Source organism: Scylla paramamosain, chromosome 46, assembly GCF_035594125.1.
Source record: "Scylla paramamosain isolate STU-SP2022 chromosome 46, ASM3559412v1, whole genome shotgun sequence".
Taxonomy (NCBI): domain Eukaryota; kingdom Metazoa; phylum Arthropoda; class Malacostraca; order Decapoda; family Portunidae; genus Scylla; species Scylla paramamosain.
The window spans coordinates 6,823,358-6,843,357 of NC_087196.1; the positions used below are offsets into that span (position 1 = coordinate 6,823,358).

Consider the following 20,000-nt stretch of genomic DNA (forward strand, 5'->3'; position numbering starts at 1 on the left):
CTCAGTTAGGGAAATTAAGCACTTTAAATACAATGTCCATCCCAGCAGCCCGCCATCTAACAGTATACAGTATTCTACAGTATTCTAATTATTAACCCGTATAGTTGAAAATATGCCACTGATGAATATTATCACAATGCTCCCTTACGATCAATATTCTACTCGTGATTTTGTATTATTATTATTATTATTTATTTTTCACCAACCTTGTTCGTATTATTCGTAAAAGACGTGTAACAGAAATACAATAGATGCCCATTGGCTTCCAATACACGAGTTTAGCTGTAAATTGGGAAGGGAAGTGGATGTGCGTTTTAACTGGAAACTGCAAACCTTGAAAGAGAAAACAGCGTAAAAGAACTGATAAAATACAAAATTATTAAATAAATGACAATATATTATAAAACCAACGAAAAGGTAATAAAAGTGCTGAATATAAAAAAACGTTTTGGAACCTTACGTAGATACAAACCAAAAAGAAAAAAACACACTAGCAGGCTAACAAAACACAAAAAATACAAAAATGATAACTATCAATAACCTAAAGTAATGGGAGGAGGCTTGAAAAAGGGAGAAAATACATAAAATATTGGAACCGTAAACAGGTGGAGACGATTCTTCCCTCCCATCTTTATATACCAGAAAGAGAAAATGCTTTAACAAACCAAAAAAATACAAAAAAATACAAAATCCTAATTATTAATAACAAAAAATATATGAAAGACATGAAAAAGAGAGAAAATGGGAAAAGTATTGGAACCGTACTAGGGAGGAAACAGATCTTCTTTCTTTACCAGCCACGCGGGTCACCACACAGGACGCGGTTTCACACGCGCACTAGTCTTCACCGCATTAACTACAATTTTTCACGCTGACTCCCCAACCAGCCATCATGAAGGTGAATATAACAACCTCAACTACCTGCACATCAGTTATAACATCGTAACTAACCGTATTTTCAGATAAATTAGGATATTTGTGTTGTGACTTGGTCCTGTAATGGAGGCCACTGTGATTTTGTTATTTTCAGGTGTTATTTCATGTGTTTGCTTGCGTGCTCGTGTATGCGTGGTTTTATGTGTCTGCAGGTGTGTTTGAGGCGTGCATGTGCGTGTGCAGGTGTGGAAATAGGCTTTAAGGTAGTGTGTGTGGGCCCCACGTGTTTCTCAAGAGCCTCGTGTTTCAGGCAAGACGGGTTTGGCTTGTATAATGTACCTGTTGTAGTGGCGGTGGTGGTGGTGGTGGTTTCTACAGTGATTTTGATGTCTTGCTGTTTTTTTTTTCTTTTATAGTGCTGAAATAACTTGCATTTTTCATAGGGGGGCTAGTTAGGTTAGGGTAGGTTGGGGGATCACTGAAATAATATAAGTGTTTTCATCTTAGGGGTATTTTAAGGGGTCGTGTAGAAATAAGGTTAGTGTTTTCATCTGAGGGTTTTCATCCTTTGATTGGGTTAGATTCATTACCTCAAACACTAAGACTTGGATATCACTGGTAACACTAATGGCTTCATCAGCGGGATAGGTTAGGTTAGACGCATTCATTTCTTTAACTTCGCTGCTGATGCTTTCATTCTATAGGTCACAGTTTGAAAAAGAAAAAAAGAAAAGAAATTAGCCACACTCAACCTCCCATTACCTCAGCCAATTGTCTTTGTATTTAGTTAGTGTGTATTTTTGCAATATTGAGACAAGCAGGCATGTATATTGTTTTATTAATACACTGATGCATGAAGTTTTGTATGTATGTATTCAGTGTGGTGCTGGGGTGGGGTGGGGTGGGGTGGGGTGGGGTGGGGTCCACATGGCACATGGCTGTGTCTGAGCAGCCAAGACTGTACTTGTGTGTGGCTCAGCTGCATCAGCCAGGCATGTCCCCAGGCCTGATAAAGTGATGCAGGGGGCACTGGCTGACACGCTGGACATGAGTAATAAAAATGAGGTAAATGCATGGAGGTCTCCAATGAAAATGAGCAGTTAGGTTCATTTGAATTGCTCGCACAGTAAAGTCTGGTATAACAAAACAACTAATGGCAATAAGGGGGTTATGTTCCATGCTAAAATATCCAATACCAAACAAGAAATGTATCTGTTACAGAACTCTTGATAAACCAACCTGAAAGATAAAACACCACAATAAGAACAATTTCACATTAAGTAAAACTGTACTAAGAGTATTTGTGCTTCTAGTACTTCAGTGTAGAGGTGACCAAAGAGACATGGGCAGCCAACACTGACTTGGCCCCTTTACCACTTAGCCACAAAGCAGTGGGTGGGTGTGCGTGTGTGCATGTGCGTGTGCAGTTTGTCTGAGCCAGTGTAGGATTGCCAGGTGGGTACACAGATTGATAGTATAGTTATGTACCTTACACAGAACAAACCAATGCAGGCGGGGAGGTGCAGGAACAGGAAACAGTTTGCATACCACCAGAACATCCATGCTTCCTGTGCCCCCCCCCCCCCCCCCACACACACACTGTACCTTGGGTGGCCAATTTCCTTGCCGCAGTCTTAGTCATGTAGCAGTGAAGTCCATCTGAACCATTCATTACAGTGGCCTCAGCATTAAGAATACAAAGAGACTGCAAAAGGCTTATTGGCTTACACTGGGCACCACCTGTACTAATGAATGTCCCCACCTTGCCATTTGCCAGCCTTCCTGTTACCACCTCTCTTCCCTATCCATACAATCATTTAACCTCTTGTAACTTAACATTCCTCTTATCACTTGCTCTATCCATTTAGTCATCTAACCTTTTGTAACTACCTAGCATGTTGGCGTGGACCACATGACTGCCAAGCTAAAATTCCTAATACATTGACTTCTCACACTAATGCAGTTGTATTCCAAGAGCCTCCTTCCTTCACTGGTCCTCTGGAATGCCCTTCTTCCTTCAGTTGTGTTATAAATCCCCCTTTCCTTCACTACTGTTCTGAAATAGCTGTTCCCTCCTTCCAATGTGTTTTGAACCCTCCTTTCCTTCAGTAATGTTCTGAAATATCCTGCCCACCTTTAGTTGTGCTTTAAATAGTCCACCTTCCTCCTTCTGTAGTGCTCTCTGAAAATTTCCTCCTACAGTAGTGCCATAAAATACCCCACCAGCCCTTTCCTTCCTTCCTTCCTTCCTTCCTTCCTTCCTTCCTTCCTTCCTTCCTTCAGTTTGTTCTGACACTCCTCTTCCTTCAGTCTCCAGGACAGGAAGCCAGTGGGAATGCTAAGGTAAAGAAGATGGGTAAGAAGAAGGCATTGCCAAAGGATGACGGCGTTGCTGCTGTGAAGAACGACAAGAACGACTTCAAGAACAACAGGGGAGGAGACCGCGGGGGCAGAGGAGGACCGCGTGGAGGCCGAGGTGGGGGCTTCAGGGGCGGGCGAGGTGGTTTTGTTGAATTCAGCGGAAGGGGTGGATTCCGTGGAGGGTTCAGGGGTGGCAGAGGCGGAGACCGAGGTGGTTTCCGTGGTGGGAGAGGCGGATTCCGGGGTGGACGAGGTGGAGGCCCCAGAGGTTTTCTTGCGGTGAGTTTTGTTTGTATTTATTGTTGTTGTTTTATTTACTATATATTTTGCCGGATGAGATGACTTTCAGATAAGACAAACCCCAAATTTCTGCCTTAACTGAATTGTTTTAGCTCTATTCATGCATTTCTTATACCACATTAGACTTCCCCCATTAACACAACCACCGCTTTTCCATACACTAAATATTGCACCTGTTTTTGAGTCTTTTTCCCATTAACACAGCCACCACACACCCTAACCTAACACTTATGCCCGCACCCCCCCCCCCTACACAGGCACAGGATACCAGGCAGAAGGACAACAAGACTCTGTTCATCACCTTCAACTCATTCATCACCAAGAAGGATGCGGAGGAGGTGTTCAATGCGGTCTCCGAAGATGCTGTTTTTGAACTGGGCAGGTTAGTTGCTTTTTTATTAATTAATTAATTAGTTTATTTATTTGTCAGTATGTTCGGTTTTGAAGTCTTTATTTATTTATTTACTTTTCTTTTTGCTTGGTTGGTTTTGTAGTTTCTCTATTTATTTACTTATATTCTCTTTATTTGATATTAGAGGAACTTGCCAAAAACAACAAAAAAGTGCCAAAAATTGAATAAAAAAGGCCCACAGTACCAGTCCCCAAAGAAAAAGTCAAAATTGACCATCCAGAATTGTAGAATAAGTCTTGAAACGTCCCTCTTGAATTCACCGTAGGAAGGAGGAAATACAGAAGCAGGCAGGGAATTCCAGAGCTTAACGGAAAAAGGGATGAATGATTGAGAATATTGGTTGACTCTTGCATTATAGAGGTGGACATTTTGGCTTACATGTGTCTGTTTGTTGAAGTGGGAAGATGCTGGAGTTAATTGTGGAGGAAGTAAGAACGTTTTGTCTTGAGCTCGGTATCATGGTCAAGTGGAAGGGCTGGAGGTGGAGTTGAAGGTGGAAGTGGAGAGATGAGGGACTAAACTAATGGTTCTCTCTTTCCTTCCTCCACCCACAACAAAAAATAAATAGATAATAATTACATACATTAATGCACACACCAAGGCTCTCTCACAAAAAAACGGGATATGCAAGACAAGCCACACAACACACATACACACTCTTTCACATTACTCCCTTGGCCCTCAACACCTGACAGAGGAAGGAAAACAATAGTAATAGATAGAAAACAAGGTATAAATTACAGAGGTATTGAATGAAAAAACCTCCACACCTGCAAGACCTCCAAACCTTTCTGTCCCTCACAGAAACATGCGCATCGAATTGCCCAGTGAAGCAGCAGCCAACGCCGTCAAGGACAAGATTACTGCACTTAACCTGGACGTTTCAAGTATGGACAAAGGATTCTTGAGGCCTGACTACATCTCGTGAGTAGCCATGTTGGTTTGTTATTATTTTGCTGGTTCGACAAATCTACAACACTTTATACGTGACTTTGAGTAAATGAGTAAATAATTGAGTATTGAAGCAGCATTGATAACCGAGGATTGGGTGGAGTTGGTTTCCATTATCTTGTCTCGCCTAGTTGTACTCCACTTCTTACTGTACCTTGTCGGTGTCTTATTCTTTTATATCTTATCTTACTGTATCTTGCCTTCCTTTCCTTTCCATTCTTTTCCTTATCTAATCTTTATACCTTATGTTACCTTACTTTACTATCTTGTATCTTCCCTTATCTTAGTTTTACCTTGCCTGATCTTTTGCTTGCTCATTGTGTCCAGTCTTATAGTTTCTTACTTTATCATTCTTTTCCTTTCCTAATTTACCTAACCTAACCAAACCATACCTTAACTTAAATATTGACCAACACACACACACACACACACCTAAATAAAACAATCAAACTCAATGACTCACTCGCTCACTCGCTGCTTGTAAATAAAAACAGCAAACTCACCCACTTCCTCACTCGCTCCCCCCCCCCACCAGACAAGCACAGAAGAGAGGTGCATCAGAGCAGGCTGCCACCCCCAGCAAGAAGGTGAAGTCTGAGGACGGCACTGCCAAGGCAAAGAAGAAGGTTAAGAAGGTGGGTGCTGCCTTTGCCTGTGCTGGTGTTAGTGAATGGGACAGTAATGGTGGTGGTGGTGATAAAGATGATGATAATATTGGTCTTAATTTGTAATGAGTTTGTGGTGTTGGTATAAAGTTATTTTTACTGCTCATTTCCTAACCAAACCTTTGTGGTGTTGGTATAAAGTTATTTTTACTGCTCATTTCCTAACCAAACCTAACAAAATATTCTCTCATCAAAGAATTAATGTATCTGACTTTAACTTTTCCTTACCACCACCACTGCCACTGCTGCTGCCACTATAGATAGAGGGGCTGCCAGTTTTAGAATGTTTAGTTTTGCTTGGAATGGAGTAAATTTCTTGCATGTTTCAAAAGAAGCGAATTTGTCAGTCATTTCAAGGCAAGACAGGAATTTGTGATGAGATTTTTGTATTTTTATTTATTTATTTGTTTATTTTTATTTTTTATCCTGGCATCTTGCAATTAATAGTTTTTGGTCAGAATAAAGTAAATTTGCATATTTGAAAGGAAACCAGGAATTGATGATTATAATACTGATTCCTTTGTTTAAGCATCAACATTATTCACTAAACAAGTCATCTGGTGTTTTGCAAATAGTAGTTTTTGGTTGGAATAAAGAAAAATTTCCTCCACATTTCAAAGGAAGAAGTAAATTTACTGCACATTTCAAGGCAAGACAGGAATAGGTGATGTTAGTTGTGATTTTTTGTTGAGTTATCCTGATCATCCACGTAGGTACTCTTAAGTCTTGCAGTTAATAGTTTTAGGAGGAATAAAGTTGATTTGCTACACATTTTAAAGCAAGACAGGTATATGGTGTCTTACAATTATAATTTTGATAGGAATAAAGCCATTTTTAGTTTGATACCCAAACATAAACTGGTATCTTGATTTGCCACACTTCAGAACAAGACAGGAAAAAATACACAAGCCAATCAGTGAGCAGTATTAGCATGTCCATGACCTTACCTATTTTACCACCACACACTTGCTGAAACACTGATCCATTTTAAGGGTTTGTTAAGACTATAAGGGATTACACTGACCACACGGCAAATGAGACCATCAGTCCATAGAAATATTAGTATATGTGTCTTGTTTTAATGGCTGTGAATTCTTATCTTGTTCTTTCTTCTCCAGGAGCAAAAGAAGGTGGAGGAAGAGGAGGAGGTTGAAGATGAGGAGGAGGAGGAGGAGGAGGGAGACGATGAGGAGGATGAGGAGATGGAGGGGGATGCTCAAGGTGAAGATGATGATGAGGAGGAGGATGACGAGGAGGAGGATGAAGATGAGGAGGGGGATGAAGAGGAGGAAGGGGATGAAGATGAAGAGGAGGAGGAGGATGAGTGAGATTGAAATGTACAATTGTGTGTGCTCTCGCTTATATGTATGTGTGTGTGTGTGTGTGTGTGTGTGTGTGTGTGTGTGTGTGTGTGTGTGTGTGTGTGTGTGTGTGCATGCATGTTTACAGTGTATTTAAGTAGCTTGTTTCAAAGTTGTTTATAGAACTTTATCAACAGTTTGAACTCTATTTTTTACAAACATACGTACCTTTTTAAGTGTGTATGTGTGCGCGCATGTATGCGTGTGCTTGTGTGTATGGTTCTACAAACCTACAACACTTTTTAGTTAACATGCGACTTTGTGAGTAAATGAGTAAATAATTGATGTGTTTCTCTGGACATTGGACATTAAAGCAGCAATGATAACCAAGGTTGGGGTGGAGTTAGGTCAGGTTAGATGGGGTACAACTGAGGCTTGTATCCAGAAACACTGTGCTGTCTCAAATGACTGTTTTCAAGGGCCATAAAGATGATTAGCTGTGTTCTCAAGGCTGTTTCTCCTGTTAACAATGTAGAAATCTTATTCTGTCATTGGAACTGTATAAACTCGCTTAAAAACCTGTGTCACAAACTACAGCCTTTTGAAAGTAGTGGATGTGCAGACAGTGTTTCTGTATAAAGTCAACTGACCACCACTAACTGGCTAACTGGACAGACTGACTGGTGGATAGGGGTAGATTAAAAATTTACAGAAATTCCCAAAGTTTATATTATGAAACTTGTAAATGAAAAGTACCATTGAAAGTTATTTGCTAAAAAGTAGTGCCAGATTTTCTTAAGACGGGATAAAAGGCTAGATTTGCAAGTTTATTTGAAAGGAAATATTTACAAAGAAATTAAACGTCCAGATTTGTAAGGCCAAGTGAAAGATAAGGTGACTGGAAAAAGGCTGGATTTACAAGTTCCGTTAAAAGTTAAGATCTACAAAAAAAATGATAAGACGATAGAAAATTCAGTTGAAAGTGGATATTTACAAAAGTTCAGGAAAGAGCCATGTTTAAAAGTACAAATTAAAGTTAAAATTTGTATGAAAAAGCTACAAAAAAATTTTATTAAGTTTAGTTAAAAGCTAAGAACTGCAAGAAATTTATATGAAAAGTTAGACTTAAAAGCTCAATTTGAAAAGATTTACAAAAAAAAAAATATAGAAAGACCTGATTTATTCCATTGATGTGGAAAGGAAGGTTAGAATTACCATTTAAATTTAAAGTATAGATTTACAAAAAAAAAAATAAAGAAAGAATTGAAAGTAAAAAAAAAAAAAATAATAATAATGTAATGTTGGGAAGGAATGTGCTGGAGCAAGTTAATATTCCATTGAGATTTCTTAAATGTGATTGAATTTGTTTGCTGTGCCAATTAAGGGAAGACTGGTCACCTCGCCTTGCCTTGCCTTGCTGAAGAAGACACTTAGAGGTACAAACTGTAGTTTTATCAGTATTTTTTACCTTGGCTTTGTGAATAAGTGAAGGAAAGGAGTTTGAGAAATTTCAGAGCTAGAATTAGTATTATTTTTAGGAGTGCCTGTCTTAAAACATTGTGAAAGAGAGAGAGAGAGAGAGAGAGAGAGTGTGCATGTGTGTGGGTGTGATTTTTTTTTTTATATATCTTTTCATCTTAATTTTTATCATCTTTATTTTTTTCCTTTCTTCATCTTCTCTCATCTTCATCATCTCTTCATCCTTTATTTTCAGTTTTTTTTTTTTTTTCTCCTATCATCAAATTATCATATTTCTCTTCTCTATCTTTAATTTTTACCCATATCAAGACTCATTTCTGTTTTATTTTAACTTTCTTTTTCTCTCCTCTCTCCCTCTACTTCTCCGTCTTCAGATCTTAAATAAAAACTTAATTCCATTCTCTCTCTCTCTCTCCTCTCTCTCTCTCTCTCTCTCTCTCTCTCTCTCTCTCTCTCTCTCTCTCTCTCTCTCTCTCTCTCTCTCTCTCTCTCTCTCTATCTCTCTCTCTCTCTCTCTCTCTCTCTCTCTCTCTCTCTCTCTCTTCTCAGCCTTTATTTCAACATAACAAACACTTATTTTCTCCCCATCATCTAGTACTTTTTTTTCTCCCATCCTTCATATCTTCCAAAAAATTACAATGAATTCGCAAAACAAAAACTGGACAAGACGGATTTTGGGCTAAACTTGTCTGTACATGTTTGCTGTGAGGAAAACAAACGACCACTATCTAGGCAAGTGTGTTGTTTGCCTCTCCATTGTGTTCAGGTGTGGACAGATGTGCAGTAGCTGGGCCACACCTGGTTAGGCTAGCACCTCCACCACCACCACCATCATCGCTGCCTGTTTTAGGAGAGGTGGTGGTGAATGAATAATAATGGTGATTTTGTGAATGTTTTTGTTTTATTTTGACCGTGTGTGCGTGTGTTTGACTCTCTCTCTCTCTCTCTCTCTCTCTCTCTCTCTCTCTCTCTCTCTTCTCTCTCTCTCTCTCTCTCTCTCTCTCTCTACCTCTCCTCTCTCCTCTCTCTCTCTCCTCTCTCTCTCTCAGGTCCCAGTGATTCCGCATCAAAAAAGCTTAAGTTCTTGATAAACAAGACACCATTTGTCGTTTAGAATGGGGAAAAGAAAGGGAAACGTGACAAAATCCTTTATTATTTATTTCCACAAAGTAAATTAAGCCTTAGAAAATAAAATAAGGAAAATACATAAGGGATTATAAGGGTGAGATGCTTGGTAACACTGCCTTCTGTCTTTCCCCCGTGATGTAAACAATAGCAGACGAAAGATTTTAAGTTAAGAGATTTTCGTCAGTCAGCAGTGTCGCATGGTTTTATTATCCCTGTACAATGCCAGTGAGAGCTTTTCAGTAAATTAATTAGTACTTGAGTGGCAGAGAGGTTTGAGATTTGGGGAAGTGAGTTGCAGTTTGGGATTGTGATGGCAAATTCGAACTATTTCTCCACGTATATTTAATTCTGGGTCTTCTGTGTACTGTACGATGTCAATAAGAGCTTTTAATGAGTGAATCTGTGCTTGAGCAGAGAGGCTTGAAATAAAGGGAAGCGAATCACTGTCTGCGAGTGTAATGGAAGACTTGAGCTGTTTTTTTTTTTTTTTTTTTTTTCTTCAATGTTTAATTCTTGGTCTTATGTCCGTGTTTTAAAGGGTAAGACAATGCCAAGGAAGGATTTTCAGTAGATAGATAAATCCTTGGGGAACAGAAAACCAGGAAATGTGGATAAACAAGCATGTGTAGTGGATGAAGAGACGTGACTGAAGTTAGTTTAGGGATGGGTGTTGCTGAAGTTCAAAGGGACAGTTTTGTTTGCCTTCTGTAGTGTTTGCAATGTCCAGATTTCTGAATTCCGGATTGTCTACCGAATTTTCACCTATATCTACAGAAATTTTTGTGATCTCCGGAAATTTCCATGACACCATCTGGCAACACTGCTCTCAGCCGTTTTCTAATAAGCCTTAGGTGAGGCGGGAGAGAGAGAATGTTACGCGAAAAAACGACTTAGTTGGTTAAGATACGTGGCATTTGTTTATTTGAGGTTATCTTGTGCCTCCAGACTTAAAAGTACTTTCCTCTCTCTCTCTCTCTCTCTCTCTCCTCTCTCTCTCTCTCTCTCTCTCTCTCTACTCTCTCTCTCCTCTCTCTCTCTCTCTCTCTCTCTCTCTCTCGCCACCTGCCCGATTTCCTTCAATATGTTACTATTTTTGCACCTCTGAATTTGATAATTTGAGTCTTGTGGCGGGGCGTCAGTGGCTTTCTAGAGAGAGAGAGAGAGAGAGAGAGAGAGTGTGTGTGTGTGTGTGTGTGTGTGTGTGTGTGTTTGATAGTTTCACGCATATAAGGTTATTTATACATTTATCAGGTGACGGTAAGAAAAAGTCTGCATGTTTACATAATTTTGCAGCGATGGGTCGTACACTTTTCCATTTTCCTTTTCTCTGATTTGATTTTCGTATTTTAGATGAACCAAAGAAATAGCTGCTGAAATGCGCGTTATTTATATATTTATTCACTTATTTTCTCTATCTATCTATCTTTTATTTATATTATGTATTGTTGCATTTGGAAGTTTATAGAAATGCCACGTGTTCTTGTGCAATTTGTCACCTTGTCTTATTTACTTACATTCATTGTCACGTGGTCTTATTGACACTGTGATTATGCCTTGTGTACATTGTCACTCGTTCTTGTTACCTCTGTCCTTACTTGGCCTTGTTTGCATTGCCACGTGACCATGTGCTCTTGTTTGCAGTGTCACTTGGCTTTCTTAATCTTTACTGCCACGTGGTTTTGTTTACATCGACACTTGGACTTGTTTACATCGATCAGCTGACGGGCAAGGATGGTTGTGATGTGCACAAGAATCAGCTGACGGGGGGACAGGCGTGCGGCAGTGAAGGGTTTACCATAATCAGTTGTACGCTCTCCTGGCGCCCCGTCACTGAGTATTTAGATGAGTTGCAGTGACAGGCTCTAGCACGACAGTCTCTTGACAGCAGTGCGGGAAGGGCTTCTGTGGCTCCTCCAGCTCCAGGCAGGTGTAGTTAGGGTTGTGCACTTCAGTACACCTGATACCAGATTGAAGAAAGGAGAAAATGACACCGTTGAATAGTAAGGGGAAACTCGTATTTTTTTTTTTTTAACTAAACTTTGATATTTAGTTAAGAAAAAAAAAGATTAAGAGATGGCAGGTACTACTTTGAGGTAAAAAAAAAAAAAAATTTGTTGCTAGTATTAAGGAATTATAAAGATAAAAGTAATAAAGATAATAATAAAGAAATAATAAAGATAGAAAATGTCAGTTAGATATTTAGTGAGAAAAGATGAAGAACTTATGTTCAGGCAAAAAAAAGTACCAAAAGTAATAAAGACGTTGACGTTCACCTTTACATGATAAAAAAAAAAAATGCTAGTGAATATTTAATTAAAACTAGTATGCTTAGTTGGAAAAGAGGTGAAAGATCAGGAAAAGCTTTATTAGTAATGAAAATAAATATAGAAATGGTACTTTTTAAATGGTATAGAGAGAGAGTGGTAAATATTTCCTCCTAATTTCAATATTTACTCAAGAGAAAGAAAAAAACAATACAGTAAATAAAAGATTTCTAATTATACTCGTAAAATAAACTTGATATTAAGTTAATTCAATTAGTCTATAATTTAATGTATTTTATAATTAACTATTTGGCATCATGTGTGTGTGTGTAATATATATATATATATATATATATATATATATATATATATATATATAATATATATATATATATATATATATATATATATATATATATATATATATATATATATATATATATATCGTCACTTGCCTCTCCTGTGTGTGTGTGTGTGTGTGTGTGTGTGTGTGTGTCCACTTACCTTTCCTCCTGCAGAATCAGCTGATCATCCCGCCTGAGGCACCTCCTCACCCCACACACACCCTCCCCCAGCCCCTCCACTGCCCCCTCTCCCACCTCCCGGCCCTCCCCCTCCACCACGCACCCCCTCTTCAGGGAGGGGCGGAGGGAGCGGAAAGCGGAGGGGGAAGAGGAGGAAAGGGATGGGAAGATTGGAGAGAAAGATGCTAAGGAGGAGGAGGAGGAGGAGGAGGAAGGAGATTTAGAAGAGGAGGAAGAGGAGGGGGAGGGAGATTTAGATGGAGAAGAGGAGAAGGAGGGAGAGGAAGATGGGAAGGAGGAGGAGAAGGACGAGAAAGAGGTTGGGGAGGATGGGGGAGAGAGGGAGGCTTGCGGATGAGAGTGAGAAGAGGAGGAAGAAGAGGTTGAGGGTTTGGAGGAGGGAGGAGGAGGAGGAGGGAGGGAAGGAGACAGGTAATTTGAAGGTAACGACGGAGGAAGGGAAACGCGTTTGTGTTACCTGCGGAGGAAAGGTGGACAGGTGAGGCGTGAGAGAAAACGTGTGACTGATAGAAAGTTTTATGGGAAGCTAATTTAATTTTACGTTTTCTGATCTCTATTATTTTTACACACAGACAGACTCTCTCTCTCTCTCTCTCTCTCTCTCTCTCTCCTCTCTCTCTCTCCTCTCTCTCTCTCTCTCTCTGGCGAAAAAAAATAGTGAAATAACTGGAAACAAAATCGAATCGCAAACTTACTGATAACTTTCTTCTTGTCACCAAATCGCTTCTTGTGACCCAATGTGACCCGAGAGGCTGTGTGGGTCACCTGTGCCACCACCACCACCACCACCATCATCACCACCGCTCGCATAACTGGTGATCTGAAGGGGTAAGATAGTGGTGCTTGGTTAGAGGAAGGTCAGTGGGTTAAATGAAGGTTTTTTGTGGTGTTGTGGTGTTGTGGTGCTGTATTATGTGTTGTGTGGTGAGGAAATGATGGTGTTGAGTTACTCGTATTTTTAGTTTAGTTCTTCCTTATGTTTTTTTTTTTTTCGTTATCATCGTCATTATCGTCATTTTGTTAACATCTAATTTTCTCTTACGTGTTAGTCTTCTTCTTTTTCTTCTTCTTTTTCTTCTTATCTTTTTTTCTTTCTTATTTTCTTTATTTATTTATTCATTTTTTATCTTTTACTACTTATCATCCATTCTTCTTACTATTTTTATTATAATTTTTACGATTTTTTATTATTACCATCGTCATCGTCTTCGTTGTTGCTGTTGTTGTTACTGTTGTTGTTGTTAGAAGCGCAATGTTGTGAAGCGTGACCGGCGCGAATACCAGCTGATAAATTTGTGTCGTTGAGTTGAAGAAAATTATACCCAGTGAAAACCTTCAGTAATACTCACCAGCCATTCTTGCCAGTCGCTTATAAGGAAAGCAAGAAAAAAAAAATAAATAAATAATCAATAGCAAGTCATCGGTGTGTCTTTCTGTGCTCGGGTCAACGTTCCTCATTTGCAACAGGCGCTTACTAAGAGTTCTCAAATTTAATACCTTTCCGCTTTCTTTTCATATTATTTAAACTTTGCAGCGCGTGAGTCACTAATTTCTGTATTATTATCTGGTTTTCTGTTGGTGGAAACGACCTGCTTTACTATCATCTACTTGGTCATTCCTTTTAAGTACCGTAGAAGCAACGAGCGGCTTCGAAACAGCGAGCCGAAGCAATGCAATTCACTCACTCACTCACTCACTCGTCACTTTTGTCGGTCTTCGCGTGTATGAATGTTGGATTCCGCTTTTTCTTTTCTTTTATTTTATTTATTCATTTATTTATTCATTGTTTTTACTATCTCACGAGTACTGAGCGGCTTCGAAACGGGGAACCGAAACAATACGACCCAATCACTCACTCACTCACTCATCTCTCCGCTAGTCTCCGCGCGTGTGTTGCGTGATGCTGTCGTGTTGGCTTCCATGCTTTACCGATCATTTACTGGCCATGAAGCACAAATTCTACCCTGAGTCTATTCCCAGCAGGCCAGCAGATGTATAAATATTAGTAGATCTCCTCCTTTCTGCTGCTTCCACTAGGGGGTCACCTCAGCGGGGCATCCTTCTCCAATACGCTGTCTCTTCTGCGCCTTCTTCTGTCACATCCACTACTTGTATGTCTTCTTTCACTGCATCCATAAATCTCCTCTTTGGTTCTCTTTTCCTGCCGGTTGGTCCATTTCCAGCATCCTTCCCACACGTGCCTCGTCTCCTCTGACAAACATTTCAATCTCACCCCTCTTGCCTTGCCCCCAAACTGACGTACTAATGGGAGAAAAAAGGTATCGGTGCATAGGGGGTCAGATGAATACCGTAAAAATTCGATTAGCAGCTGGTCTCACTATTTTTTGTTTCTTTTGTTTTTGTAGTCATAATGTTTTCCACAGACAGTGCACCGATACATTTTAATGCCCATAGTACTTGTGTTGTTGTGTTTAGATAGATGATGTGTGTATTGATCCTCTTGTGTTTATTAGGTGATGTGTGTTGTGTGATGTGTGTGCTCGTATGGGCGTGTTAGCGGTGTGTTGAAAGTCATGGTAGCCACTGTGGACGCCGCTGGGCCGGAATAGAGTTGCTGAGTTATCATTAACACCCCTTTCACTGCTACACAATTTTTCTCCTTTGATATTTGTATTCGTTTTTATTTATTTATTTATTTATTTATTTATGTAGGATATCTCTACTAAGCTGTCGTAAATATTTCTGCAGCGTAAGAAAGGCAAAAAATTAACCTCCTTTTCCCTTTTTTCTCTCCTGCTTCTCCATGCAAACAGTTCTTACAGTGCCAGGAAGGTTGAAGGACCACCATAGCAGTGGAGAGGTTCATTAAGGTTGGGGGCAATAGCGTGTCATACTCTCGAGGCGCGGGGCAATGGCTGGTGGCGCTGAGGTCAAGAGAACATACCCTTTCCTTCGGGCACCATTTCGTAATATTGGGCCTTGGCACGTGGCGCTCCTCTCCTCCCCGCCTTTCACTTGACTAATATTGTGTAGTTATAATGGTTCTTGTATAGGTTTTATTTAGCTAAGTTATATTAAGAAAATTTCTGCTTATAAAAATGATAATAATAAGAATAGTAAATTGATCATAATTACGCTATGTTAACTACTGCGAGACTGCTTCTACGACTACTGTTATTACCACTACACACCTCACTAAAAAAAACTTCTTCCAGAGGGTACTTCCACACACGTTCTCGCTTCCCTGAACGCTGACACGCAACTGAAAGCCTTCCTGTTTGCTGTCCAGGTAGTGGTGATGGTGGTGGTGGTGGTGATGATGGTGATGGTGGTGGTGGTGATGATGGTGATGGTGGTGGTAGGTGGTGGTGGTGGTGACGCGTGGACTTGAATCATGTGCTATCTTCCTTCTGTCGTGTGTGTGTGTGTGTGTGGTGTAGTAAATAGAAAGTGCATCAGTACTTTGAAAATCACACACACACACACACACACTCACACCACACACACACACACACACACACACACACACACACACACACACACACCTCATTCGTCATAATCATTATCATCATTATCATGTCTTCGTCTTCTCTTCTTCATCCTTCCTCCTCCTCCTCCTCCTCCTCCTCTTCCTCCTCCTCCTCCTCCTCCTCCTCCTCCTCCTCCTCCTCCCTCCTCCTCCTCCTCCTCTCATTTTTCCATAAATAACTGTTTTCTCTAAACCGTGGCAGAAGGAGGAGGAGGAGGAGAAGACAAAGATATGTTTTGTACGAACGGTAAAAGAAACAGGAGAAAGTGAAGGATGAAGATTAGTAGAAGGCAGAGTCGAAGAATGAGGAGGAGGAGGAGGAGGAGGAGGAGGAATTCTCATGAGAAGATTTTCCATGAATTAGTTTTGCGTAAGAGTTAGTGTGAAGGTAATTTTGTGGGGCTGCCATAGTTAGAACGCAGCAGCAGCAGTAGTAGTAGTAGTAGTAGTAGTAGTAGTAGTAGAGAAAGCAGTAATGCCATTTATAGTAGCTACAGGTGTGGTTAGTAGTAATGGTAAACACACACACACAAACACACACACGTAGGAAAATGCAAAACACAATAATCACGCACATAATTTACTGCAGGAATAACTTAACCACTACAATAAGACACAACACACTGAAAATTTGGACACTCAACACGGGAAAATTACACACACACACACACACACACACGCACACACAGGCAAACAACAACAACAATCACAATAATAACAAGAATAACAACAGTAACAAAAAAAAAAAACAATAATAATAGCAACTAAAGTATTACCAACAAGACAAGAAGTGTAACAATTTCATCAACAACAACAACAACAACAATAACAACACTAACAATAACATCTAATTACGAAAAAAAAAGAAGTACAGTAAAATCCCTCTTATCCGGCATCAACGGGACCGCCGACATGCCGGATACTTGAATATTGCCGGATATTTGAATAGAAGTGAAATTATGTTCACAATCACCAGCCTACACTCACGGCATCATACCATAACAAAGATCAAGCTGATCTTAATCAGCAGCTGATCTGATCAGCTGCTTAAGTGTAAGCACACACCACTTCCTCTTTTCTACAACTTTAGGCATGATGAAGGCGTCAGGCGATAAACAGTGCACACGCGGGACTGAGTCACTGAGTAAACACAGTGCAGTGGGGCCGCGGGTGGCGCGAGAAGCAGTGTGCTCTGGAGGCGATTTTATGAGTACACATTGATTTTTTATTGATTTTAAGGCTCGGGGAAAAATGTGCCGGATACTCGAATGCCGGATGATAGGGATTTTACTGTACAACAATTTTAACAACAATTTCAACGACAACAGCAACAACAACAAAACTAACATTAACATAACAATAACAACGAAAAAAGTATGACAACACCAACAACAACACATATTGAATTTAGCTACAAACGTCTGATAATCTTCTGCAGTGTTTACTTATTTCAAATCTTTAAAAATTTTTCCTGAGTTTATGTAAATTTAAAAAAAAAATATTCTTTCCATTTTTACTCTTTCCTTTCCAAGTTTATGAAGTGAAAGTGAAAGCAAATTATTTTCTTACTTGTTTTGAAACTATTGACAAAAAAAAAAAAAAACAAGGTTATGAAGTTGCTTTTCCTTAACTTAATTTTAATGCCAGTAAAATGTACGTGCCCTAGCTAATAATAATAATAATAATAATAATAATAATAATAATAATAATAATAATAATAATAATAATACCCAGATGCCGCGTTTGAAATTCATGAGAGAGAGAGAGAGAGAGAGAGAGAGAGAGAGAGAGAGAGAGAGAGAGAGAGAGAGATAGAGAGAGAGAGAACATGTCTTCTCCCCCCCAAAAAAAATAGAAATAAAAAACGCACATCAGAATACAAATAAACACACGTTCACATGAGAAAAGCACATATTTACACACACACACACACACACACACACACACACACACACACACACACACTAAAACACCCTTAAAAAACTCCCAAATAGCTTAATCCCCTTTATGAAACTCGTAAGGAAAGTCAGAAATCTTAACTGCATGCTGGGCTGACTGACTGGGTGACTGAGGCTGACCGGGAGACTGGCTGGCTGACTGTTTACTGCTTCCACCTGTGCAAAATCAGTCAAATAAACCTCCTCTCCTTCTTTCCTATAAGGGTGAGGCACGTCCTTGTAAGAATCCTCCTTCGTATCCTTGAAAGAGGCATCATTCCCTTGCCCCGTGTACCAGTGGTGTTCCTCAGGTGAGTATCCCTCGCTGTTTCCCTCAGATTGGTATGGGAACTTGTAACTCTCTTCCTGGTACTGCTCCTGTGGGTACGCCTGGTAACTTGGCTCCTCAGGGTACTGGTACGGGTGGGTCTGTGCGGGGTATGGGTTAGGGTGAGGGCGTGGTGCAGACAGGCGGCGACGCGCGATGGTGTTGTCTTCGTCAGGATAGCGGTAAAAGTCTTCAGGATGCTGGTGGTTCTCGTCCATTCCCTGCACGATTTGCGCGAATAGGCGGACTGACGCGTCGCCAATCCTGTTAATCCTGGAAATAGAAAGGGGTGGTAAATAAACAGATGAAGGAAAGTGTTACTGATCTTGTTCATCCTGGAAACAATAATATAAAAAAAGGTCGCCGATCCTGTTCATCCTGGAAAAAAAAAAAAAAAAAGGGAATGATAAAGAGAAAAATACGTAGAAGAAAGCATCACCGAGCTTGTTCATCCTGCAAATAAAAAAACAAAACAAAAAAATATAAAGAAAAAAAGAGGAGTTGGACGAGTTTTTATTCATGATGAAAAAAAAATCCCTTTTTTTTTTTTTAGCCTCAAGAAGAATGTTACATTAAAGTTTTCTCTCCTTTTTATTTGTTTAAGTTCTTGTTGAAGGAAAGAAGTGAGGTAGTAGGTTAGTGAGCTGTAGTGCGTTAGAGAGAGAGAGAGAGAGAGAGAGAGAGAGAGAGAGAGAGAGAGAGAGAGAGAGAGAGAGAGAGAGAGAGAGTTATGACAGTGACCGGTTGACCCTCTCTCTCTCTCTCTCTCTCTCTCTCTCTCTCTCTCTCTCTCTCTCTCTCTCTCTCTCTCTCTCTCTCTCTCTCTCTCTCTCTCTCTCTCCCTCCACGCGGCGCATTAGTGCATAGCGAGGAGTTTAGCGTTCAAGATGTGGGTTAAGTGATCTCGCTAACCAATAAGTAGGTAGGTTATGTTTATTCTCTCTCTCTCTCTCTCTCTCTCTCTCTCTCTCTCTCTCTCTCTCTCTCTCTCTCTCTCTCTCTGCTTCCCTTTCCTTATTTTTCCTCTCTCGTATCTTCCTTTCCTCTTTTTTTCCTCCTTTGTCATATTCTTTTCTCTCCTTCCCTCACTATACTTCCATCTCTCCTCCCCACCCCCTAATTCCCGCCCTCTTCCTCTCTCACTCTCCCACTCACTCTCCCACAGGTGTGCTAACAGACAGGTGCAGTCCAGGCGGTAACAAATCAAATATTTACATGGCAAACCTCCGTCATCCCGTTTTTTTCTTCGCTCTACCTCCCTTACTCCGTTTTCTTTGACGTCGACTGTCAATAGAAAAAGTGGGATTCTGGTCGCGTTTACGTAACCCGGATGTAACGCCGCTATGTAACCCGGATTGTCTTTGTCTTTCTTTTTTAATCATAGTTTGGCTCATTTATTTATTTATTTTTTTTACATATGCATATTTTTGGTGTATTAATCTTCATTTTTTATTTATTTATTTTTTTGAGCAGTTTGTCTTGTTTCTTTTAATGTTTTGATTTTTTTTTAGTATTATAATTCATGTAATCCGTTTTTTTTTTTCAAGTGTTGTTTGCCTCGTTTTCTTTTTTTATATAGTTTTCATGTGTATTTTTTTATTATAGTTAATTCATTTTTTTATGCAGAGTAAGTATCTTTTTTTATTGTTTTGATTATTTTATTTTATTTTATGTATTTATTTATTTTTTTCATTTTATTTATTTATTTATTTATTTATTTGTAATCTTGAACCTCTTTTAGTTGAATATAAGCTGGCCAGAAAACTCGAGATTTAAGAACATAAGAGCATAAAAAAAAAAAAAAAAAACAATAACAAATGAAGGTGCAAGAGCCATGAGGCCAACACGTGGCAGTCCCTGTAGCACGTGGCACCAATTAACTAGAGAAAAAGAATAAAAAGAAAATATAGTCAAAATTACCTACATAACTACCATTTTATTGATATATTTACTTATCTATTCG

General features: G+C 39.6%; 2 protein-coding genes across 3 annotated transcripts in view; one reads left to right on the forward strand and one right to left on the reverse strand.

The window, feature by feature from the left end:
* Window positions 1-741: 741 nt before the first annotated feature.
* Window positions 742-9,236, forward strand: LOC135094711 (mitotic apparatus protein p62-like). Its single transcript, XM_063995046.1, has 6 exons — window positions 742-898; window positions 3,187-3,516; window positions 3,795-3,919; window positions 4,754-4,873; window positions 5,436-5,535; window positions 6,684-9,236. The coding sequence occupies exons 1-6, from the start codon at window positions 893-895 to the stop codon at window positions 6,891-6,893; spliced, it is 891 nt and encodes a 296-aa protein (XP_063851116.1). The 5' UTR covers window positions 742-892; the 3' UTR covers window positions 6,894-9,236.
* An 8,029-nt stretch (window positions 9,237-17,265) lies between these two features.
* Window positions 17,266-20,000, reverse strand: part of LOC135094587 (uncharacterized) — a 12,060-nt gene continuing 9,325 nt past the window's right edge. For both annotated transcript variants that reach the window (XM_063994818.1, XM_063994819.1), the window contains exon 6: window positions 17,266-18,310. In XM_063994818.1, the coding sequence (XP_063850888.1) occupies window positions 17,737-18,310 (574 nt within the window). In that variant the 3' untranslated portion in view covers window positions 17,266-17,736. The remainder of the gene's footprint in view (window positions 18,311-20,000) is intronic.

Bases quoted from the DNA above. Each gene is read 5' to 3' on its own strand.
- LOC135094711 (XM_063995046.1), top strand. The intron at 3,517-3,794 runs GTGAGTTTTGTT...CCCCCTACACAG, and splicing joins GCCCCAGAGGTTTTCTTGCG to GCACAGGATACCAGGCAGAA. The intron at 5,536-6,683 runs GTGGGTGCTGCC...TTTCTTCTCCAG, and splicing joins CAAAGAAGAAGGTTAAGAAG to GAGCAAAAGAAGGTGGAGGA.